The sequence below is a fragment of the Rattus norvegicus genome, chromosome 13 (assembly GCF_036323735.1).
Source record: "Rattus norvegicus strain BN/NHsdMcwi chromosome 13, GRCr8, whole genome shotgun sequence".
NCBI lineage: Eukaryota > Metazoa > Chordata > Mammalia > Rodentia > Muridae > Rattus > Rattus norvegicus.
In genome coordinates, this window is record NC_086031.1 from 100,771,622 (window position 1) to 100,797,133 (window position 25,512).

Sequence of the window (25,512 nt, forward strand, 5' to 3'; positions counted from 1 at the left end):
AAAAAAAAAAAAAAAAGAAAGAAAAAGAAACGAGAAAACTTTACACATATAAAACAAAAAAATTAACCTCCTTCAGACCCCACAGTTGCCTGGTTGAAAGCACTTGAATGAAGGGATCATCCCCTGTCTGATTCCAAGATGGCATCTGCTGCCCGCCATGTGCCTGTATTGTTTCCCTGTACACCCAAAGCCTTTCCCTGTGGTGAATCTGGAACAGGGGCTTTTCAGGATACTTAAGTAACAGCTCTAACTCAGTGTCTGTAGGTACGCTGGAAAATGGGGGACATATAGGGAAACCTCTGACTGGGTTGTGGACTCAGGGGCCCTCCCTTGCAGTGCCAGCTGATCAAACAGAGGTCCCGCTGCATCTGAAGCCTTCCACATGGGCCTCTGTGAGTTAGCAGGCCAGCATGATCAGAGGGTCCACCGGCTCCCACAGCTGCCAACCTCAGTGATGTCAGGAGCACCTGCAGACTGTTTAGAATTTGCAACCTCCCAGCTGTCCCCACCTAGTGCTCCTGACTCCACTAGTCTAGGACAAGCCCAAGAAAGCTGCCATGGGGTAAACAAACACAAGGACTGGAGGGCATCTTTTTATTTTATTTTATTTTATTTTATTTTATGTGCACGAGTGTTTTGCCTACATGTACGTCTGTGCGCTATGCCTGTGTTTGGTATCACTAAAGCCAGAAGAGGCTATCAGATCGCCCGGAACTTGTGTTACTGATGGCTGTGAGACACAATGGGGTTCCTGTGAACCAAAACCAGGGCCTCTGCAAGAGCAGCCAGGGCTCTTACCTCAGCCATCTCACTAGCTCTCGTCATTAAATCCTAATGGGGCCACTGAAATCCTTACATGACGTGTTTGTCTTTGTGACTGTTGATCTAGGTGTCCATAGAAAGCCTCTGCTTCCCTAGTGTCCTGGAATGATAGACACGCACCTCCACACCTCTAGGGTTAGGCACATCCAACCTTCTGACATAGCAAAAGCACGTTGTCCCCTACAAAGCTCGCCCTTGGGAACCATGTAATTGAATTTTTAAAACTTGCAAAAAAACAAAACGAAACAAAACTCAAGAAGCTTTAAGTGTGTGCTGAGCTGCATCTGCAGACATCCTGAACCAGGCACAGCTTTTGTATTATATTAGAAAACGCTTACACAGGTTACCTCACATATAATATATATATATATACACACACATATATAGGGACAATATTATTATACTACATATAATAATATAATTGTGGACAATAGAGAAGTGTTCTGCAAGATCACAGTCTGTGATAAGCGTGGGAAGATTGGATGCTTCGTTTTCTGGGGCATTATATTTGAAGCTGAGAGATCAGCCCCTTCACCAGTGTCACACACCTAGATGTCCCCAGCACTTGGCTCTTGTGACAGGGATGGCTCTTGACCTGCTTAACACAGGCCGACCTCACTTAATGATTGTTCGAATCAAAGGCACGGAGAGAAATTCACCTAGACCACCAGCAGATGCTCACTGCATTTTTACTCAGTTACTATTTCTAAGAAGAGAAAGGGAGTGGGAGAGGGAGGGAGGGAGAGAGGGAGAGAGGGAGAGAGGGAGAGAGGGAGAGAGGGAGAGAGAGAGAGAGAGAGAGAGAGAGGGAGAGAGGGAGAGAGGGAGAGAGAGAGTGAGTCATGTGCTGTCCTCATGACCTTTTGAGGCAGGGTCTCTTATTAACCTGGAACTCAATTGGGTTAGGTGGGCTGCCTAGCGAGGCCCAGGGATACACCTGTCGTCAACTCCCTGGATTACACGTGTGTGTCACCATCCTTCTATGTACCAGGCAAATATTTTACTGACGAAGCCATCTCCTGGTCCCCTGTTAGGGGTCTTGCCTGGAAGACCTGAAAGAGGTCTGCCATGTGGGGTGGAGAAGCCTCCTGTGTCCAGGAACCTGTGAAAGTGCCCTGTATTTTCCTTCACCTTCAGAGATATTCGGAATGACGCCAACAGCCTGGAGGAGCACTGAAGCTTTCACAAGTCTCACTCACTGAAGGAAGGGGAAAAAGCTCTGAGCAATCACTAACTGGAAATAAGTCCAACCACGTGGGAGGATGTAAAGAGAACATCTTCTCCAGGAACCGGGAAAGGGCTCAAACTGTTTGCTAGCTAGGACTCAGCTGTTTGATGGGCAGGAGGGCGGGGGCAGGGGATTTCTAAGGAGGTGGTGGGCAAAAGACAAAATGAATGAGCTTAGGTTCCCGAAGGAAAGCAGAAGTGCAAAGTAAGTTTGGAACCAAAGGTAGGGCGGAGAAAAGCCAGGTCACTCTGAATTCTAATGTCAGCCTCACTACCTGTCGGTTCTGGGAGAAGGACAAGGGACTCACTTCTCCAAACTACAATTTCCAGAAGAAGAAGTAAAAGAAGAGGAGCAGAAGGAGGAAGAAGAGGAGGGAGGGGGAGGAAGAGGAAGGAGGAATGGAAAGGAGGAGGAGAAGGAAGAGGAGGAAGAGAAGGGGGAGAAGGAATAGGAGGCAGAGGGGGAAGAGGAGAGGGAGGAAGAGGAGGAAGAGGAGAGGGAGGAAGAGGAGGAAGAGGAGAGGGAGGAAGAGGAGGAAGAGGAGAGGGAGGAAGAGGAGGAGAAAGGGAGACCTTTTAACCTAGGTCCAAATGGGTGTGTGACCTGGGCTGTAAAGAGGAATCGACCAAGGTTTGTCTTTACTCATTTGCTTCCATCCCCCTCCCCCCAAATACCAGTTAGTGAACGGCGGCGAGAAATAGCACATTTAACTCTTTGGTTTAGAGAGTGGAATAAAATGAAAATTCAGAACTCAGAAACCAGATGCAATCTGTTTCACACAAGAGCTATCTCAGCACCAATTGGACATTTTACTGATTTAATTCCCACTGTTCCCTCCAGCCACTGTGAGCCCTTCTTTATCAAAATAAAACCAACACAAACTCTTAACAGACTAGGGCTATTGGGGGTTTCTGTACTAGAAAACCTCAGCTGCGGCCACTGTATGTAACAGTAGTTCGTAAGAAGCAAGGCCAGGCACGGAAAGTTGCAAAATAGGCTCTCCAAAGGACTAGGCTTCGGTCAGGGCAGAAGAATCGCCCCCTCTGTGCACGTGTAGAGCCTCCACATACACTCGAGTCCTAACTAACTTGGTCTATTTCTCTTCTTCCTGTGTATGGCTCAGAAACAACTCAGCTACTGAATTCCATGAGTGTCAGCTTACTCGAATCTGACTTTCTGTGGACTCATTGTCCAGAACACAGTACACATCCGATCAATGCTAATGGAACCAGTCGATGGTCTACACAGAAGGGAGCAGAGATCTGTGGTTCTGGTGACCCGAGTTCTAACGTGGTGCTGAAGGGCTTGTACCTGGTCTCCAGGCTCAGCTAGCGGAGGGCCTAACTTAGAGCAATCGATTTTTCTCATGGAACTCAGACAAGTCAACAAGGAAGGTCAGAGAGGATGGCATTAACACAACTCTCCCTGGAGCCTCCCTCTGTCACCCTGAAGGGCAGGGGGTTGTGGGGGTTTCGGGGGGAGGCTTCTTTTCCTTTGGTTAGTGCAAGAAGCATTAATGGAATAGCTACAGTGTGTCAGAAATAGGAGAGCAAATACAAACTCTGTAAAAGCCCCCTCCCCATTAACATTCAGGCCTCACTCTAGGGTCCTCCAGAAAATGGCCTCTGTGGGGATCAAAGGATCAATATTTTAAATCCCTCTGTGATCTCTGGCCCGCATAGCTCACACCTTGTATCTATTCTTGCACATGGGACAGCATCTCACTTCCAAGCTAGGCATCAATTCTTCCCATGAAACAGACTAGAAATTCCTAGGCACGTTGGTGACTGCACACCTACAAAGCTGTTTCTCAAAATCCTGTCTCCCCTCTGACCAATTCCCCACTGGAGACACACATAAAAGACTCGGTATCACCATGTCAAAGGAGGAATAAAGCGGACAAGTATACTCACCAAGGTACCCACAGAGCACCTGGGACTGTCTGGAGCAAAAGCTGCCCACTGAGCCAGAGGATGTTGTAACAACTGGGCAGACAGCTAGGAGTTTTAAAAAGCAGTCATTAGCTATTTTACTGAAGACACGCCCAGCCCAGAACTATGCTAAGATTCCAAGTAGAAAAGGGACTTGCTGGCTAGTCTTACCATCCCCCCACGCCATCCCTCCAAACTGCAGGCAGCTGATAACCCAGGGCAGGGCAACTCTCAGCTGCCACCCTTGATTTCCAGTCCCTGATCTTACGTCATGCCCTACCCAGCAGCCCACATTGCTCCACGCAATTGTCCCCTTAAGGTGCTCAATCGTAAATCAGCAGTTTGCATTTTGTGTAGTTAACTGGGGAAATGTAATACCTTGAATTAGACTAAAGAGGAATGAGAAAGGCCTTTACCTGCCTATTGTTACGAACAAAGTTTGAGCTTAGATTTCACAGTTCTTAAAAAAAAACCTGTCCTTATTTTCCCCCCACGTATGCAAACTCATTCACCTATGGATGAGAACTCTAAGGGCCTGTTGGTTTGGAGCTGTGGGCCTATGGTTTCAAATGCTGGCACACATTCAAAGAGATTAGCCACGTCTTCCTTGGAGTTCAGCTGTCCTGATACCTGAGGCTCTTAGAGCAGCAATCAGACTTAAATGTTGTTACCTTATTCTTAGAGACAAAATACACCGGAAAAAATAAAAACAAAGCCCTCACAGCTGTATGGATGAGTATCAATCAAAGGGAAGAGAAAACATGGCTGGGTGTTCAAAACAACAGCTTCTGTCCTGCCAAGGGAATTTTCTGTGTGAGAAGGTGCAGATTAAGAATCTGTTGGTTTCCCATGAGTTTAGCCATGCTTCTGATTCGAGAAGACAGACATGTCCTCCCCGGCCCCCAAGATGCCGCATTTTTAAAGACTGGCAGATAAAAGGCAATCTTGTGGTGCAAGCCTATCAGTTATCTGGTGTGCAAAGTGGTTGAAGCCTACATCAGTTCCTGCGCAGATGCAGTTCCTTTCCAGCGCTCCCACTCGCCTTCTGTGTGTATGTTGTATGGGTGTGTCTTCTAGGAGTTAACTGGCACCTTTCAAACCCGACTGACTTGAACCTTCTCTTGACAAGACACAGGCCCACATGTGCTTCCTCCCACTGTACTTTAGACAATGATAGCTCTTCCTGCACTCTGACACTGACCATCTTCGGCATGCGGCCCACTGACAAGATCCCAGTGACAGATGTTCACACATGTACGAATTTGGCTTTCAAGACAAAAGAACACTCTTCAGTTTGGAAATGGGGCTCCGCTCAGCTGGTGTGGCAGGGATGATGAAGGCTACGGATGACCCTTTCGCAGCGTATGGCACTGTCACCTTGCCACCATATGCTGCTTCCAGCTCACATCTGTGGCCACCACCGCCCCCAACCCCCCAGTAAACAACTGTACTGTTTACTTTCAGAGCTTCTCCACAGTCTGATAGGGAGAGTATCCCTCACCCTGCGTATAAACTGTTTGTTCCAAGATTAGCAAAAGGGGCTTTTCTCTTTCATATCTGCCCTTTACAAAGCTGTGCTGAAAGTTATCCTAAATAAAAATCTTAAGGCATAGAATCAGAGACCGGCAGAGATGCGAAGCAAGTCGCTTTCTCAGAGATGCTTTCTCCTCTGTGTGATGGCCCTATGTATTACTTGGGGGGACCTAAGTCCTTTCCCTGGGAAACAGCACCTTCTTCAGGCCAGTACATGCCCTGATACAGAAGAGACGCCATTCTGCCCACTGAAGTTAGAAGGCTGACATTGCCCAAAGTCATGTACAGCACAGGGACACTTGTGAGACGACGGGGGTAGGGAATGCACTATTTTCAAATCCTTTTAAGTATGCACCTTTGGTTTGCTCCCTTCCCACTATGAAGCTGCAATATTAATATTACCCCCCCTTTCTCCTCTCCTTTTGTCCTATTCTGTTGCCCGCCCTCTAATCAGGGACCCAGAAAAGGGATCTCTGATGGAAGGCAATACTGCAGACAGTAAGATCACTCTATAAAGAAGTCAATAGTGACTTCTTGGGCCACAGAAAGAAATCCTCACTATTAAAATAACCATTATTTAACTCATATGTGATTGTATAAGTGGTGATAAGAATACACACTTTTTTTTTTTTAGACGAGTGAAGAGCTGGTTACCCATGATGCTTCTCGACATAAGGAACTCGACGAAAAGCCAGAGATGCTCAGTTCAGTCTTAGAGACGATACTGTTCAAAAGTACCTGGGTACTCATAAGTTGAGAAAGAGGAATATGAGTTCCACAGACGAGGAGGTAGAGATGGAATGCTTAGCATGGATCCTTCCTAAGATAGTTAAAGACTATGATGTAAATCACCAGAGCTCTGGAGTTGTTTTAGCCCAGGACCGGTAAGACAGGCGGCAATGAAACAAACCTGGACACTTTTCCTTTGATGTAGCTGGTTGGATGACCCTGAGGGAAAGCAAAAGGCCTTTCTAGAGGCTAAGAGGCAAAGAGTCGGACTAGTAGTTTTCAAATTTTACTATGCCCAAGAGTCCCCTCTGGTGTTTGTTATGAATGCAAGTTACCAAGTCTTTGTTCTTTGTCTCTGGCCCCCACCCTGACTGTAAAAAGGGTTCCAGACACCTGCATCTGGCCAAGGAGGTCAAGAGCTCCTGGAGCACCTCATTTAGAAACCATCTGGGAATACTGTGTGGAGTTCATTGAGTGTAATTAAACGTCATGTAAAACTCTCAGAAGGCTTGGTAGCTAAGACAGCCGGTTACTTCCTGCAGAGGACCTGGATTCAGTTTCCAGTCCCCGCATGATGGCTCAAAACTGTCTGTATCTTCAGTTGCAGGGGATTAGATACTCTCTTCTGGCCTCCGAGTACACTACATGCACGCGGTGCACACATGTACACGCAGGCATGGCCGTACACATAAAATAAACATATAAATTTCATGTCAAATCAGCTCCTGAGAAACCCTCCCAAGCTCCTCATTCAAGCATCCACTGTACCTCTCAGTAACTATAATTGCACAAGTGGGTTTCTACCACTACCTCATGGTGCTAAACTGCGACGAGTTTCAACTGTCCTTAGAACGTTCTACCACCATTACTGGGCAAGACAATCCTGGAACTTGACTCAAGGCCCTCTTCCCACAGTGTGAACACTGGAAAAATGAGATCTGGCTCAGCACGCATCATTTCATTACTGACCATGCACGACACTTCCCAACAGGGGGACTCTTCGGGAATATGTCCCCCTCCGAGACAGAGAGTACGGCATGCCACGCCAGTCCACAGAAACAGAAAGCACAGGCTTTGCAGGAAGGAAAGGTGCTGTCAGGATACAGTCCCTCTCAGCCCACCTAGTCACTTTAACTAACACACTTAGCAACCTAGCAACATGACTGAGAGGAACAGGAGTGGACGCTGTTCAAACCAGCAAGGTTTCTGGGTTGTTCTTAATGCTTCCAGATGTCTCAGATAAAGACAAGATGCTGAGAGATATGAGGAACTCGGGGGCTTCACAGACACTTTGAAAGGCAGGACTTGCTGGGGCAGCACCAGGAGTGAAGGGTAGAAGTCAGCTTTTGTGATGCCCTACCACCTCCAGACCAGGAAAGGGTTTGGTAGCCTGGCTTCCTCTGTCCCTGTCCTCAACTTCAAAAGCTTCAAATGCCAAGGGGTGAACTCGGCTACACCAACAGAATCCCAAGAGCCATCCCAGGGTGCATTTCCTTCCACAAACCCTCTTCCTCTGCAAAGAAATGGTCTCTATCTGGCATTGTTCTTTTCTTCTTCCGGCCGGCCCAGGGTCAGAGTACACTGTATGTGCTTCTTAGGGGCTAGCCTCTTGTCTACAGAAATTCCTTATACACTGTGATGGTTTGCATATGCTTGACCCAGGGAATGGCACTATTAGAAGGTGTGGCCTTGTTGGAGGAAGTGTGTCACTGTGGGGGTGGGCTTGGAGACCCTCCTCCTAGCTGCCTGGGGATGTTCAGTCTATCCCCGGCTTCCTTCAGGTGTAGATGTATAACTCAGCTCCTCCTGCACCATGCCTGGGTGCTGCCATGCTCTCTCCTTGATGATAATGGACTGAACCTCTGAACCTGTAAGCCAGCCCCAATTAAATGTTGTCCTTTATAAAACTCATGTTGGTCACGGTGTCTGTCCTCAGGAATAAGACCCTAACTAAGTGCTGCCACAGCGGAGAGGACTTAGGCAGTACCCCACGAGCAAACTTGAGCCTTGGAACCGCAGGTAGGACCAACTTTTCCCCTGCAAGAAACCTGCCTGGTGAACTCAGGACACACAGAGGCAAAATTCCTCTAGGACCGGGCACTTCCTGTGTTTACCGGAAGTCCCACACCCGCGGATCCCGGCCCGCAGCAGCTCTCTGCTCCCAAACCCCGTGGGAGAGAGACCTCACCGCCTGATCAGGTGGGCACTCCTGAGGCTGCAGAGCAGAGGAGGAGACCACCAACACTGCCCAGCCCTGCCCACATCCCTGGCCCAAGAGGCAACTGTATAAGGCCTCTGGGTTCCCTTAGGGGAGGGCCCAGGAGCGGCAGGACCCCTGCGCCTGAGAAACCGCCGGAACCTGAAGGAAACAGACCGGATAAACAGTTCTCTGCACCCAAATCCCGTGGGAGGGAGAGCTAAACCTTCAGAGAGGCAGACACGCCTGGGAAACCAGAAGAGACTGTACTCTGTGCACATCCAGACGCCAGAGGAAAACACCAAACACCATTTGGAACCCTGGTGCACGGAGGCTCCCGGAAAGAGCGGCGCAGATCTTCCCAGTTGCTGCCGCCGCGGAGAGGACTTAGGCAGTACACCACGAGCAAACTTGAGCCTTGGAACCACAGGTAGGACCAACTTTTCCCCTGCAAGAAACCTGCCTGGTGAACTCAAGACACAGGCCCACAGGAACAGCTGAAGACCTGTAGAGAGGAAAAACTACACGCCCGAAAGCAGAACACTCTGTCCCCATAACTGGCTGAAAGAAAACAGGAAAACAGGTCTACAGCACCCCTGACACACAGGCTTATAGAACAGTCTAGCCACTGTCAGAAATAGCAGAACAAAGTAACACTAGAGATAATCTGATGGCGAGAGGCAAGCGCAGGAACCCAAGCAACAGAAACCAAGACTACATGGCATCATCGGAGCCCAATTCTCCCACCAAAGCAAACACGGACTATCCAAACACACCAGAAAAGCAAGATCTAGTTTCAAAATCATATTTGATCATGATGCTGGAGGACTTCAAGAAAGACATAAAGAACTCCCTTAGAGAACAAGTAGAAGCCTAAAGGAAGGAATCGCAAAAATCCCTGAAAGAATTCCAGGAAAACACACTCAAACAGTTGAAGGAATTAAAAATGGAAATAGAAGCAATCAAGAAAGAACACATGGAAACAACCCTGGACAGAGAAAATCAAAAGAAAAGACAAGGAGCTGTAGATACAAGCTTCACCAACAGAATACAAGAGATGGAAGAGAGAATCTCAGGAGCAGAAGATTCCATAGAAATCATTGACTCAACTGTCAAAGATAATGTAAAGCGGAAAAAGCTACTGGTCCAAAACATACAGGAAATCCAGGACTCAATGAGAAGATCAAACCTAAGGATAATAGGTATAGAAGAGAGTGAAGACTCCCAGCTCAAAGGACCAGTAAATATCTTCAACAAAATCATAGAAGAAAACTTCCCTAACCTAAAAAAAGAGATACCCATAGGCATACAAGAAGCCTACAGAACTCCAAATAGATTGGACCAGAAAAGAAACACCTCCCGTCACATAATTGTCAAAACACCAAACGCACAAAATAAAGAAAGAATATTAAAAGCAGTAAGGGAAAAAGGTCAAGTAACATATAAAGGCAGACCTATCAGAATCACACCAGACTTCTCGCCAGAAACTATGAAAGCCAGAAGATCCTGGACAGATGTCATACAGACCCTAAGAGAACACAAATGCCAGCCCAGGTTACTGTATCCTGCAAAACTCTCAATTAACATAGATGGAGAAACCAAGATATTCCATGACAAAACCAAATTTACACAATATCTTTCTACAAATCCAGCACTACAAAGGATAATAAAGGGTAAAGCCCAACATAAGGAGGCAAGCTATACCCTAGAAGAAGCAAGAAACTAATCATCTTGGCAACAAAACAAAGAGAAGAAAAGCACACAAACATAACCTCACATCCAAATATGAATATAACAGGAAGCAATAATCACTATTCCTTAATATCTCTCAACATCAATGGCCTCAACTCCCCAATAAAAAGACATAGATTAACAAACTGGATACGCAATGAGGACCCTGCATTCTGCTGCCTACAGGAAACACACCTCAGAGACAAAGACAGACACTACCTCAGAGTGAAAGGCTGGAAAACAATTTTCCAAGCAAATGGTCAGAAGAAGCAAGCTGGAGTAGCCATTCTAATATCAAATAAAATCAATTTTCAATTAAAAGCCATCAAAAAAGATAAGGAAGGACACTTCATATTCATCAAAGGAAAAATCCACCAAGATGAACTCTCAATCCTCATCTTCGGTTGGTTTATATACAAGTGTGCAATTTCTAGGCTTGAAAGTAAAATGATGCTATCTGGTGCTGGATAAAAAAAAAAAAAAAAAAAAAAAGACCCTAACTAAGACATACGCCAAGTGGGACCAGTTCTGGAGTGATCATGAAGCTGCCCAGGCAGAAGTGACAATGAGATTAGACTGGCGGATGATCTGTGGATGGTCCACTAAAAAAAAAAAAAAAAAAAAAGAATGTCCCCAAATGGGACAATGACAAAGCTCTATCATATCTGGTATAGACGGAGTAATCGGTGATATGCGTGGTCTGAGAAGCACTGAAATTACCAACGAGGAAACCAGTCCAGAGCTTGAGAATAAAATCCCATTTCCCAGAATACTCCCGCTTACATTCTGGCAACAATAAATATCCCCGTGCTGTTCAAATCCACCAAGGAAAAGCTACCCAACTGTTTTGCTGTTGCTGTTTTCAGGTGGAGTGATTTGAGAGCTCCCCATCACCCCCACCCCCACCCCATCCCAGGCCTGCGGTCATTTCTGCCTGTCTCTCAGAGCCAAATGGTGTGCTCTTGTTCATATGAAGGAGTGAGTGAGGGTTCTATCGGCAGCACGAGTTATGAATGAATGGTGACCCGTGAACTGGCTTGTTGGGACAGACATGGTGTTTGTCAGTGTGCTGTGGTCAAGACAGGGACAGCCATGCGAACAGAGCCAAGAACTAAGCCACGCATTTTTTTTTCTTTTTCCATTTTTCTTTTTCTTTCATGAGACGGAAAAGGTCCTGAAGAATTTCCTGAAACAAACACCACCAGAGAGCAGTTCTCACATAGCTACTCCATGACTGTGAGTTCAGATATGTGGAGTCTCCTCTTCAGGAACAACCTGGCTCCTAATTACCAGTGTGGACAGAGCCAGGAAGGCCTGAGGCAGCAGAGGCTCTCCTTGGGAAGGGAAGATACATGGAGCCGCCTGTGTGAAGGAAAACAGCTGCCTGCAGAGGGTTGGAAATGCATTCAAACTACTTTCAGAGGGTTTGGGCTTCACAACATCCACAGAGCACTTCCCATCTGCCTTTGGTTTCTCAAGTCATTGTGGCTAGAGAAAAATCTGAGCCAAGCATTTCTGACTTCTCAGGTCTAACGAGTCCAAGCAAAGCTTGAGAGAATGAAGGGATGAGAGCAGGGTTTGCTCAGCTCCACGAAGCCTCCCCTCTTCCCAAAAGACCTAAATCCAGTCAATTTCCTCTTGAACAGAAGAGTTTTCTGGCACCGGTGGAATGGTGTTCCCAAGCTGCTCTAACAAAGCCAGGGCACCAATTCACAGAGGAAACGTCGCACAGGATAGTTTTAAACATGACCTGAGGGCTCAGCGTGGCTGGTCCCTTTGTCACTGGTGACTCCCCAGAAGTCCCTTGTACCCTCTCAGCTGGCTTCCTCCCTGAGACCCTCACTGTCTAAGGTCCTTCACTTGCTGCAGCCTTTGTACATAATTCAGGGCTGGGCCAGAGCTGGTCTCCAGTTAAAGAAAGTCTATCCTGTTCAGCCATGGTTGTCTGACCCTGCTTGGCAGTGCTCGCTCCAAATGTCTTCCTTCCTTTTTCTCAACAGAGACTCACTGAAGCAGGGGTTGAGGTGGGAGGGTTGAGGGTGGGTGGGTGGTGTTGAGACAGGGAACCACTATGAAGCAGTGAGACCAAGACCCTGAGGGCCAGAAGCAACTGTGGTAGGCATCCTAACCCTCGCTACGCTGTGGTTCACAACACTAGGAACAGCTGTTACTTTCTTCATTCTTACAAACTGAGAAACTGAGGCCCGGGCAGGTGATAAGCATGAACCCAGGCTACAAGGCTGGGTAACAACACAGTTCTGAACACTTGTACTGAAAGGAGCCCTGTTATAGTCAAGGGAGGCCTCCATGTTCATAACCTCCACCCCGCTTTCCTTTGGTCTGATCTCCCTCCACGTGCTTCTCCTGCTTCTCCTGCTTACTTAGTGCGGTACTCAGTATTGCTCTAAAGCTCAGGTCTGTTTTGCCACCCAGATCGATTACTTTTCTAAAATCATCATACGACTTTAGGGTGGGCTTGCAGTCCAGCACAAGGCCAAGTGCTTGATAAATCATGTTTATATCAGTGTGCGGATGAAAGCTGAGCATGTTGAAGGGGGGGAAATCCCTCCAGTTTCGTGCGGTCTTCAAAGATGCATCTGCTTTCCTAGGAAACTATTCCAAACTTGCGAATGCAGTGCTCTCCTAGAGAACACAGTCATTCTCATAAGGATTGACCAGGGATGTCAGGTCAAGAAAAACCATGCTGAGCCACCCACAATGGCACGTAGGACTGTAGCTCCAGCACTCAGAAGGCTGAAGCAGTTAAATAAGGAGCTCGAGGATAGCCTGGACCACCTACCCCAAGGTCTTGGATGCCTATGAAGACCCCCATATCTACCAAGCAAAAAGAAAAGCAATGGTGTCCATTGCCTGGACTCTGTGTTAAGGCCTGCTGTTATCTTCAGGGATATAAGGTATCACTGATGTAACCTCAGATGTCAAAATGAAAATGCTAGGGCCAACTTCAGAGTTGGCTTATGAAGATGAAATGATGAGACACTCATAAATATTCGAAGCCAGGCCTGGCACACAGAAGTGTTCGTGAAGGTGTGTTTTCTTCTTGTCCATATTGATATAATTCTCTATAAAGGCAGAAACAGGGAATGAGCTGCCTCAGTCTGGAGACACTAGAAGTCCTTGCTCTTCCTTTAAGTGGAACAGCCTCTATTCTCCAGGTCTCCTGGTGCGGGTCCTGGTGGAGCTTCAGTCTTTCTCAGGAGGCAATGTCACTTGTGGAACATTTCCTGAACAAAGACAGTGTGCTAGGTTCTGTAGGAACAAAGAGGACCCGGGACATCTACAGAACCAACAACACAGGGGAATGTGGAGAGGCAGAAATGAGAGCAAACCACAGATCAGGATCTCGGGATTCACAAGAGCCAATGGCATGTATTCAGACAAAACAGGGACGCTCTCTTAGGGAGGGGCCATCTTACATCTGCAGCCGTCCTCAAAATATTAAAAGACAGTTCATCCAGTTGAAGAAACAACATCCACAGGGCCCAGAGCCATGAAAATCCATGACCTGTTCATGGATGAAAGCCAAAGAAAAGGTTGCCGGAAAGCAGTGCTATCAGGCAGAGATTTGGTAAGAGGGCGGGCTGAAGAGGGTGAGGGCAGAGCTGACCTTAAAGGTTTTACAGTGCTAACTACTTAAGAGAGCCAAATCTAAGAAGACACCAAAGGGTTCCAGGTCTCCTCGCGGAAGGGGTCACCGCCTAGCCAGTCCCTATGCCCTAAAGGCCACCTGGTGAATAATCAGATTGAACCAGGGATCTGGACCCACTGGGTGGAATTCCCATAGTAAGGCCTTGGGATTGCCAAGACATCCCAAGAACCCAGACGTGGTCCCTGAGGCAATCTGACCTCATGTAAGTACCTGCTGAATCCACTCGAAATCAGTCATGCACTAGAATCTGCTCAGGTCATCCTCCCTTCTGGTGGTGTGAAAACAATGGTGCGTCTTAAAGTCAATGACATTTGGGGACACAATAAATAATGACTGCCATGCAGAGGCCTACTAAGTGTCAGAAGCTGCGTAGGGCTTCTTCACACATCAGACCCCTGCAATCTGCAGAAGTAGGTGGCCCGGTAGAAATCTGAAGGTCTGCTTTATCCCGCAAACACAGCAGGGCACTAGATACAGATAGGCAAGATGGTTTGACCACCCTACAGAGGGACACCCATCATCTGGAAGGGTGAGGGGGAACTTGGATTAAAAGCCAGGGGCTAAAGAGGGTTTGTATGTGGAGTCAAAGCCATCCGGCCAACACAGGAAGCTGGTGGTCAGAGTGCAGCCTAACACCCACTTCTAACTCTCAGAGGTTAGAAAAGAAACAACCACCCACCCAAGGCAGCTTGAGGTTAGAGCAAGACACAAATTTCTTTTAAACAAAAGATGGAGGTTAATCTTTTGGTCTAAACAAGCCTGACCCAGGATCCCTAACACGTTATTAAATTTAAAATGAAGTACCCAGAGAACAATGAATTCCAGGTTAAAGACTATCTCTGCTTAAAATATATTAAAGGGCAGAACACAAGCGCACCAGATGCTTTTTTAAAAATGACAACAAAAACATCTGTTTATCTCAGCCAAAGCCACATTTCGTCAGGCTGCTGGGAATCTACAAAGTGGATTCCTCACCGAGACTGAAGGACAGACGGGAAATGCAAGGAGGAGACTGCGGAGGAAACGGCTGCTTTGGGCAGGCACCTGCTTGCTGCCCACCTCTCTTGGGTATTTATGAAGAAGATGCCAGGGGCAATGGGGAAGGACCTAGGCCAGGAGCCCACCCTTGCACACTTCTCCCCAGGCTCCTCCACCCTGCCTTCCCGAAACTTCTAGCACTGCAGCTTCAAGTGTGTTGTAATCTCTGGGCAAAGGCCCCGTAGTCACTGGCCTCCTCGATTCTAACCCAGATTCGATGCGAATTCAACAGTGAATCATTAGCCCTTTTTCACATATCCATTTCCTCTAGGCAAAACAACTTGTCATCCTTTCATATCTTTACACAGAAGGTGCCTGAGGAGGTTTGAGCCAGCCTCTCTCCACCACGGAGAAGACAATTTTCAAGACCTGCACTTCCTGGCTTTGACCACGGGAGACGCTGTGGAGACGCGGAGGTGTGTTTAAGCGAACCACAAGCCCTTTAATCTTGGAGGACCCCCAGCCTTTAAAACCCGGAGGTCTACTCAGGAGCGGCAGCAGCAAAACTACCTACCTGGTCCAGCTATACACTGTGTTTTAATTTGAGGCTTCACTTACCTACTTTGCAAAGTAAAAATGAAGGAGATCTGGGAGGAGGAGAATGCAGAGGTACTCAGGTGTAACCACAGGAGACATTAGAAGTAGTACTGGCCATGAGTCAATAAAAGGAGGGAGTGAGCGTCTGCTCGTTGTGCATTAGTAACTTATGCATTATGGAAGTCAAGAGGTCCCAGCTAGTCTTTACTCTCCAACCCCCCTTCCTCTCTCTGACCCACATTCATCTACAAGCATGCACAGGAAATCTTTTAGGAGAGAAGGCAAAAATCTGTCTCTAAAGTAAGGCTGCTACTGTGTTCTCCTAATATTCCCCTTCCTTGGCGTTTGGCCCATTGGGCCAGCAATCTGTATATATAGACAGATTCATGAATAGAATACTAAGCCACATTCCTTAAAACCATCATGACACTGGCATTTGTTCTACGTCCGGCAATTTCAATTGGAGATTACAGGGGGGCCAGAGAAGGAGAATTGCTTAGTATTAAATGTTTTTAGCCTTCGTGTGAAAGGTTTAGAAGGGCAACCTCTTTGTGATTTTTCCAGGCTGTGTACTTCAGTCCACCAAATTCCCAGAGATAGAATAAGCTGGCGTGGTCATCTTTTACTGTCTTTGCCTGCCCAGCCTGGAGATTCCACCCTTCATTAACACAAACTGCTTATTTGAAAGGAAAATCCAAGATAATTCCTCTGTTCTTTCTGTTTCCTATGTGCTGACCTGGCATTCCTAGTGAATGAGGGGCCAACCCTGTTCATTACTGAAGGCAAGTGAATGGGAAAATGGGAGGTCTCTAACCTAGGAGCTCCATTATCACAATAATAAAGTATAGGTCATACAAAATAGCCCAGTCCGTAGTCTATTCTGATTATTCTCTATCTGATGGTTCTATTTTCATATCCTTTGATCGTAAAGGTATTTTGTTGTTGCTATTACTTTTTAAAATATTACTAGAATTCAACATCCCAGGCTGCATACCAGGGAACTGTGGCTTCCCACCATGGACAACACTGAAATTTGAGGCTGAATAACTCTCTGGTATATGGAGGCAGGGGCAGGCTGCCTTCTTCATTATGGTAGAAATATCCCTGGCTTCTACCTAATGAAGGCCTGCAGCAGCCTCTCACCTCAAGACAGTGAAACATTATATTCAGACCATAGCAGCTGTCACAGCGGAAGCCATTGGGAGCAAGGAGAGGAGAGAGCAGGAACTGACATTGCCGGAGATAGACCCATGTCATGTGGCTGCTTCATCGTGAGAAGCAGAGGGAGGCTCTAGCATGGCAGTGAGCATAGGTAGTCCCAGCACTAGGGAGGATGAGGACCGAGGGGCCATGAGTTGGAGGACCGCCTCGACTGTATGACAAGTTTGAGACCAGCTTCAGTTACAGTCTGAGGCCCCATCTTAACAAAAAGGTTTGGAATCTAGATCAGTGGTAGGAAGTGATATACAGGAGAACCTCAGACTTAAAACAAACAAACAAACAAACAAACAAACAATAAATAAATAAATAAATAAATAAATAAAAATAAACAAAAAAAGATGATGACTTCCCCTCCCCTTATGATTTGTGTGTACTTGTTTTGATATCAATTTAGATATTAAAGATATCTAAGATTCCTCTTAGATAGAAAAGAGTCACTTTCCCCCCCCCCCCAGAATTTCTAAAGTCTTATATGATGTCTTTTGAATAGCTGCACCTTGAACTTCAAAGGAATAGTCAAAGCCCTTGGCATCTACTAATTCCTGCTGGGCAGGCTATCAGTAAACCTCAGCACAACTCCACTCTGAGTCTTAAACTAACAGTATGCGAAAAGATCAATATGCAGAAATTCAAAACTAATCAGATCCCTTCTTTAAATGTTGACACAGTATTATTTATACCCCCATAAATACATTCTTGGCTAAAATTCGTACTGGGAGCTTGGCACCTGGCCAGTTCTATTAATATCTATGTATTTATACAGCACACTTGGCCAAGGATAATATTTAAGACAAAGTATGCCTGAGGGCATATACAATATCTCTTGTATTTTCGGTTTTAAATCTCCACATTGCTAAAAATATTGAGTCTGAACTTTATAAAATGTCCCACCACGGGCTATCAGCCATCTGTAGTGATATATAGTCACCAACCATAATTAGGGCATATTTGTAATACTTGAGTTGAAGTCACTCCCTAAACGCTAATAAGTTGGTGGAAGAAAAAAAAAAGGCGGTGATCTTTCCCATGACTTCTCTATGGGCTCATGACCCTCTCTTCAGACTCACTGCAAGATGTAGCAGGCACATGCCCTCCCTGCGCACACCATAGTGAGGCAGAAACTGCTGGTATATAAGCCAGCCAGCCCTGCCCTTCCAACTCTCCGTGCTTTAAAAATACAATGGAATGGTTTTATTTTCTTTCTCTCTTTTTATTTCCTTTTTTCTTTTTTCTTTGGAAGCTCTCACTATAGTCCAGGACTAGGGAGTCCTGGAAAATCAGTTGACATACTTTATATAAAATTATCAGTTAGCATACTTTCTATAAAATTATCCACAGCACCTGCACAGTTGAGTTGCCTCTGCTGCTATTAACACATTTTTCCACTCCTAAGCTTCTACACCGAGCACAATCTTCTTAAATATCTATTTTCACATAAAAACAATAGCACATGTGTGCATATAGTATATGTGTGCGTGGGTATAGTACTATGTGTGTGCGTGGGTATAGTACTCTGTGTGTGCGTGGGTATAGTACTATGTGTGTGCGTGGGTATAGTACTATGTGTGTGCGTGGGTATAGTACTATGTGTGTGAGCACAGGCACAGGTTTTGCCTTTATTTGGAGGTTCAGGAGTGGGATACAGAAGAGCCCACATGTTAATGTTATTGTTATTGATGCTCTTCAAACCCTCCCTATAACCTAGGAGCTTTTCTAATTTGCTCATGACCTTGGTGCTGGGTTGTCCTGTCTTTGCTCATCTTCATGCAACAGACTGAAGTGGTTGCCTGGGCGGGCCTGCTCCCTGCACACCTATGCAATGTGAGATTGGATCTTCCTCTTCTTTGCAAACTTCCTGACAGCTAATCTGAGCTGTTGCATGTAAACACCAAAGAAGGAGGGAGCTATTCAGTCCCGCATAGCATACCTGTCTGTCAGCCCAAATGTCTGCAGAATCAACACACACATGTGGGAGAAAGCTAACTGATTCCACCCTTCACTCAGCCTCAGTGGCTCTGGACTAATTACAATGAACTCCCTTCCCTAACATCACTGTGGCTCCGCCCCAGATAGAAATCCTTATTTCCCAGGGGGAATAAACAGGGCAGAGTGTCTGTATCACCACTGTGGTGGATAGGGCCACAATTATAATAAGAAAACCATCCTGCCTGGGCAGGGTTCCCTGAATCTGTTATGCCACTAAACAACAAGAGACACTACAGGATAGGAAAAGTGACCAGAGTGTGGTTAGACACATGGGTAGACCGACACTCTGAGGACACCGAGTACAAGACGCGGCAAGTCGAATAGCTATGGCTTGTCTAACTAAAAATAAATATTAGAAGAGAAAAGCACCACCCTGCACTTCTAACTTCTGGGATAAAATTACTAACATGGCTGCATTATCTATTTAGGCAAGACACTGAGACTTCACAAAGGCAGCCAGCGCGGATATAGGGCATGGAAGGGGAGGAGAGATCAGATCAGCCAATGAGAAGTTTACGACAGGGACTTGGAACGCAGGGATGCTGAAGTTTTTTTTTTTCTTTTAGTGTTTCTTCCTGGTGTTTAACCCTCTCAGGTAGCAATGCTGTTGCTGCTGCAAAATCAGTCTCTCTCTCTCTCTCTCTCTCTCTCTCTCTCTCTCTCTCTCTCTCTCTCTCTCTCTCCCTCCCTCCCTCCCTCCCTCCCTCCCTCCCTTCCCCCCCAAAGAACTCGGAAACAAATCTGTACTTCTTCCCTTCCCCCCAAAATGTTCCACAATAAACCACAGCTACTGTATGCCAGCTGTTTTCGAAGCTATTACTCTCATCAAAACAGGGGGAAATATTTTTTTTAAGTAGTTGTCTTTCCTATCCTCGATTTTAGAATGCACAGAAGACCCTGCTGCTTGTGAAAGCTCTGGAGTATGGAGTTCAAGGTTGAAAGGGATCACGAAGAATCCCCCTAAGAAAAACGACCTGCTCCCAGCCTAGTGAGGGCTACCTAGAAAAATCGAACGGGAAGTGAAACCTAATTGAGCCCAGTTAGAACAGTATTTATCCTTTCTAACTGTCCGAGTGAGGTCAAAAGGGGACTTGGCAACGCGGTTTTGCAAGAGGACTGGGTGTAAAAACACCTAGAGAGAGCAATAAATGACCCGGGAGGATTTAAGGAGTTTTGAGTGACCCCCACCCCCACCCCGCGCGCCTGCAATCCAGTTCGGTATTGGTGATGGTGACATTCTTAGAGGAGTGAGAGACAATAGCAAAGGCTTGGGGAGTCCCCAGATAGGTCAGCGGGGAAGGGGGGCACCTTTGGGAAGGCTAGTTTGGAAGCACTATTTTTAACTCTTTGTGTACCAGTTGGGGGACACCCCCACCCCCACTGCAGGCCAACCGGGCAAAGAAAACAAAGTCCACCGTGGTCTCCTAGCCTAAAGTCATCCCGGGAAGCGCTTTCCTTTTGACAGAAGGGAGCTGATTCGCTAGTTGGTAGACCAGGGAAGAGGAGAAATCCAAACGTCTTATAAAAGGTCTGGGGCGTTTTGTGGGAAGGGAGTCATGGAGAAATAAATAAAATATCAGTTGGAAGTTTGCGAGCTTGTGGATATCCATCCCACGACTGGAAAGGCAGTGGAAGGGACGAAGGACAGAACGGAAACGAAGCGATCGGGACCTGGGGACTTGGAGAGGAAAGGGCGAACGCCTAAAGGCTGCTGTGGATCTGAGGAACTCCGGGCCAACCTTAGACTCGGGTACGGAAAAGGCGAAAACCACGGAAACTGTACTTACTTTCGGAGGGGAAGTGGGACGGCATGTCGATTTTATAAACCTCCTTGGCGTAGTACTCCTCGTCGCTTCGCTCGCGCTCGCAGGCGGCTGCCCTCCGGCTTGCCTTCTCCTGCAGTAAGTCCCTGGTACTGTTGTAGATGGAAATCACCTCCGGGGGGACCTCATCCGGCTCCGGATAGTCTTCCGGGGGGCTGGTGAGCTTCAGCTTGCTCAGGATCTGCCCGCGGATGGCCTCGATCCTCTTGCGCATAAACTGGTCCATGTCGAGGGTGCTGCAGGTAGACAGACTGAGCGCCACCGGGACCAGATGCAGGAGCAAAAAGGTTCTCAGCACACAGTAGTGCATGTTTTTAAAAGGAGGAAACGTTGTTGTTGTTGTTTAAAGTAAGAAAAAAATATAAAAAGAAACTAGTAATTCTCAGAGCGGGTCAGGTAGAGTTGTTTTTAATACGAAACTTTTGCAAAGCAGTTGAAAGTCAATGCCCAATAGAAAAACGTCCCTGGCTAGGATTCCTTTAAAAAAGAAAATGCAACGCGTTCCCAACGTGGAGATATTAATATGCGATGCTAGGGAGGCAGGAGGGGGATCTCTCACTTTAAGGAGTAAGAAAGGTTTGTTTTTTCTCCTGGAAGGGAGAGGGTGAGTGGCTCTGAAGTAGAAATAAACTTAAGAGGAAGAAATGGAGTTCAGTGTGTCAGGCTCGGGTGCGGAGTGGCTGATCTGAACTCCGATCCTCCGGCCAAAAGGGAAGAGACGAGAAGGTCCGGGGGCTGGCAGGAGGCACGCAGGGCCGCGGGGAGCGCTGAGCGGCGGCCGGGACTGCGCCGGGCTCTAACTGAGATGTTCAAAGACCGAGCGGCTGGGCCCTGCCTTCCACACGTGTGTGGATGAGTGTGCGTGTGGATGTGTGCGCGTGTGCGCGCGTGCGTGTGCGCGCGCCGAGGGCGAGCCTGGCGAGCCGCGGGGAGGCAGATGCGCCCCGGAGCGGCTCACTCTCGGAGACTCGGTGGGGCACTGTCCGCCCGGGAGATCCGCCAAGGCCTGAGCAGGCAGCCACGACCCCCGCTCCTGCGGGCCGTGCTGTGGCCTACACCCGGCTGGGTCGCTCCACGTTGCAGCCGCCGCTGCCGCCTGCAAAGAGGGCCAGCCTCCAGCTCGGTCCAGCAGATCCTCCTTTTCTTGCTTCAGGCAGCCAAGGGCGACAGAGATCAGCCACCTCCTTAACCCCCAGTGGAACAACACCGCCTCCTGGGCGCGTTAGCTGCAAGCAGTCCCCGGACTCACACCCTTCTCTAGCTTTTCCTCCAAGCTTGCACTTTCTCGCTTAGGGTAAGTAGGTACTTGCGACCCTAAAATACACCTCTGCTGATACCTTCTCTCTGCAGCTGGGCTGCACCAGAACGTCTCCTTAAACCCTAATACTTCTCTCCATCCCTGGCGCCTGCCCTGGAGCTCAGCTCTCTGAGGCTTTTCTCTCTTCCTCTCCCACTTGCTCTCCCGCCCGCTGCTTCAGCAGCTCCGCTCCAAGCAAACCTTTGGCTGCCAGCAGATAACATCACGGTCCTGCCCAGAGCAGAGATTTATAAGTGCTCCCCAAACCACGTGTTTGCCTTCAACAAAGTGACGCGCTAGGGTTACAGTCAGAAGTTCTCCGTTACTAAGACCACGAGCTCTCGACAATTGAGGGGGTGTGGAAAAGGGATGGCCCGAAGGGGAGGGCTACTGGCATGAGGAATTTGCAGTAGTCGCTGTGATCACCAAGGGACTGTCTGTGGAGGGGCAAGCAGCTAAAAGCATCCCATTTCTACACAGTGGGGATCATTCATTCGCAGCTTCCCAGACTGAGTCCCTCCTGTATTGAGCACGTGCGCACGCATGTGCAGTCTCTCTGTGTCTCTGTCTCTGTCTGTGTGTCTGTCTCTGCCTCCCCCCCCCTCAACCCCAGAACACTCAAGGCCATTCCAGCCTAGCCATAAAGACATGCCTTTCCAATCTGAGATTCCTGACCTAAATTTTGAGTTCTCAGGGATTCCACAACAGGTTGTTTTTTATTAGTCTGTTTACAATCCAGCCCTCTGTTTAGCTGTGAACTAGCAGATAACAAGGAGTCACCCCTTTCACCCAAAGCATGTTCTGAATAAAAGAGCTGTTGCCTTCTTTATGTGAGCCCTGTTTATGTGGCTTTCTCCTCAGCCTTCCTGGCCAGGGATGATCCACCATCTTCCACCTGTCACAGCTACATCTAAGACACCTGGGTTTTAAGTGTTTGCTGTCTCCTGTCACAAAATATTCACGGCTTGACATTTTCTACACCAACCTGCCCAAACTGGATGGATACTGGAATCGTTCTTGCAACTGGTCTTTTTCCCTTTCACGTTTAGTTAGTCAAAGTCAACAATTCACTCTTAGTGATGGCTCTGTGGCCAGCCACACGCTGACTAGACAGGTAATTAAAGCTGGAAACTGTTGAGTATCCCTCTCCTGCCTCCCAAGGTCAAGATCTCTGTATCATTTCCTAGTTCAAAAGGGTCAAACCTTCAGGGGTTCATACCGTACATGTAGAGGGGCTATATTATTAATAGAAGGAGCTGTAATGATATCGCTGGCAAGCGTCATACACAGCAGTGAACATTGTCATTTGTATTTTACAGACAAGGAGACAGGCTGTAGGAAGGGAGGTCTGTTATTGTAAAAAACAGGAAGTGGTGGGCCTGGATTTTGCAGAGAAGGCCTACCTCCTGGGTTCTCTCCCACCATACACTTCTAAGAAGTATATGAGGCTCAGAACATCTGACAAACAGGATCTGAGGTTCAGTTAAGTGTTGGAGATGCAGAATAGCCTACTGCCCTCTTACAGAGTTTTATGTTCTATGTTCTAAGAATCCTGCAGAAGACTCTCTCTTTAATCACCTCCCCACCCACCTTGAGCACAAAATCCCTCTTCTCCACTGACCCTGTAAAACCCTGGAATTAATGAATTGTTCTAACGTGCAACTAAATGATTCTGAAAAGCATATAAAAACCTCCCTTACTAGCAGACTTCTTCCTTCCTTCAAGGTCAGCTCCAGATGGAAACAGGTCTCTGGGTTAGACCACCGCCTAGGATTCTGTAATCTGAAACAGAACTGATCGAGAGCTACTGTGCGGCTGATGGTCCCATCAGCTGGAGTCGTCCTGTGAGTCCCATTTTGATCCAGCTGTACAGAGAGGACACAGAGTGGGAGCCAGGAGCTAGAGCTGCGGAGGACCAATGTCACATTGGAATACAGTGGTTTGTGGGGATGCTGTCAGGAAAATCTGTTGTGCACATAGGTAGGGTGTCCTCTGCAGCCAGTGAGCTTTTCAATGGGGCCAAGCCTAGTCTGGGGAGCAGCCATAGGTACATCTTTGGATGAGCTGATTCGGTTGAGGACATGGGTGGGCAGAGCAGCAGCAAGCCCCTTGAACTTCATCTGGGAGAACATGTACTCCATCCATGCAGCCAAGTACCCCTCAGGATCAGTACCCCACTCCTCTGTGTGACAGTGGCTGAGCAGACAGTGGCTGAGCACTTTTAGCTCTCTACCCTTTGGACCTGAGGCCAGACCTCTTCCTAAAAGGCTCCTTTAGTCTCCCCAAATCCCAGGAGGTGAGAGACACATCTTTTCTGTCGCCAAGCACAGCGACTGAATTCAGCAGGAGAGGAGCCTCCTCTCATCTCATAGGAGAGCAGTGCAGCAATCCTAAGGCCTTTGCATCCCCATATTCAGGAGACAAAAGCACCACATTTAAGGACCATGTGCTCAGAGATCCACCAGCAATAAGGTGAGAAAGCACATTACACACACCATCCTGACTACCCCAGTGGTCAGGGGGACCACTCTGTGAGTTCAAAGTCCTGCATTGTGGCTTTATAAACCTAAGGAAGTTCATGTCATCACCTGTGAGAACGGGGACATATGCGGAGGACTATAGGGAGGGGTCTTCATACAAGGCACAGAAAGTGTTTATAACAAAGTCAGAGCCTGGCGTCTGCTCCTTAACTATTAGCTGCCCTCCCCTAGCCTCTCTCCATTGCAGTCAGGGGCCATTGCTAAGCATGCCTATGTCTGTTCTCCATTCCTCATCCAGGAAGTACACAGGGAAGACGTCATCTGCATCTGCCCCTCCGTAACTGTACAATAAATAATTAAGAAATGGGCTGGAGAGATGGCTCAGTGGTTAAGAGCACTGACTGCTCTTCCAGAGGTCCTGAGCTCAAATCCCAGCAACCACATGGTGGCTCACAACCATCTATATGGGATCTGATGCCCTCTTCTGGTGTGTCTGAAGACAGCAACACTGTACTTATAAATGAATAAACAAATAAATAAATCTTTAGAAAAAATAGCTAAGAAACACACTTTTGATGAAAGACAATACAAAGTCCTGCTATCAAAGTTCGGTTAAGCATTAAACATTAAGGCCTCTAAGCACCTTAAAGTGAACCGTTTGCTTTCTAGGCCAGAGAGGCTGAGGCTGAAGAAGCAGCTGTTTTGACCAGCAACTCTGACTACTCATTAACGGGTCTGTTATTCACTTCAGCGTGGGGAGCGCCCACAAAACAAGGCTGTTCACTGCTCACCTGGAGTTTATCCTTGTGTCACGGTAATGGTCTGGCCTGGGATCTCCTTCCTCTCGCCAAAGAATAACTTATCTGTGACAATCTGGAAAGCTTTCTCAGTGCTTTCTAGCATTAAAAACAAAACAAAAAACAGGAAGTGGGGGGTGGATACGGAGCCGCAAATTTTTTCAATCCTTGGGGCTGAGTGCAAAGATAATTCTTTCCCACTCCTCCTGGTAACTTATGTCTGTACAGTTGTTATTTATGTGAGCACGCGTGCCGAGGCACACCTGCGGAGGTCAAAGGACAACACTCCTTCTACCATATGGCTCCTGGGACTGGAACTAAGGTCACCGTGCCTTTACCCTCAAAGCCACTCTACCGTTCTGGCTCTGTGATTTCATCTTTGAGTCCATAATCGAAAACAACTCCGGGTCCACATCAGTTCTCTTTTTTCCTAATGACCTGTGTGTATTTCAAAAAACAACTTTAACCATGGACTAACGAGTTCTCAGTAGA

At 47.3% G+C, this 25,512-nt stretch overlaps 1 protein-coding gene across 2 annotated transcripts in view; it reads right to left on the reverse strand.

Annotated features, from left to right (window-relative positions):
• The window catches only part of Tgfb2 (transforming growth factor, beta 2), a 101,688-nt gene extending 80,082 nt beyond the window's left edge, over window positions 1–21,606 (reverse strand). Inside the window, exons 1-2 of one of the 2 annotated variants that reach the window (NM_031131.2) lie at window positions 20,411–21,064; window positions 3,964–4,047 (exon numbers count right to left, since the gene is read on the reverse strand). In NM_031131.2, coding sequence (NP_112393.2) covers window positions 3,964–4,047; window positions 20,411–20,756 — 430 coding nt within the window. In that variant the 5' untranslated portion in view covers window positions 20,757–21,064. Of the gene's footprint in view, window positions 1–3,963; window positions 4,048–20,410 lie in introns of both variants that reach the window. The other variant, XM_006250448.5, reaches the window with a different exon arrangement.
• Window positions 21,607–25,512: the final 3,906 nt, after the last annotated feature.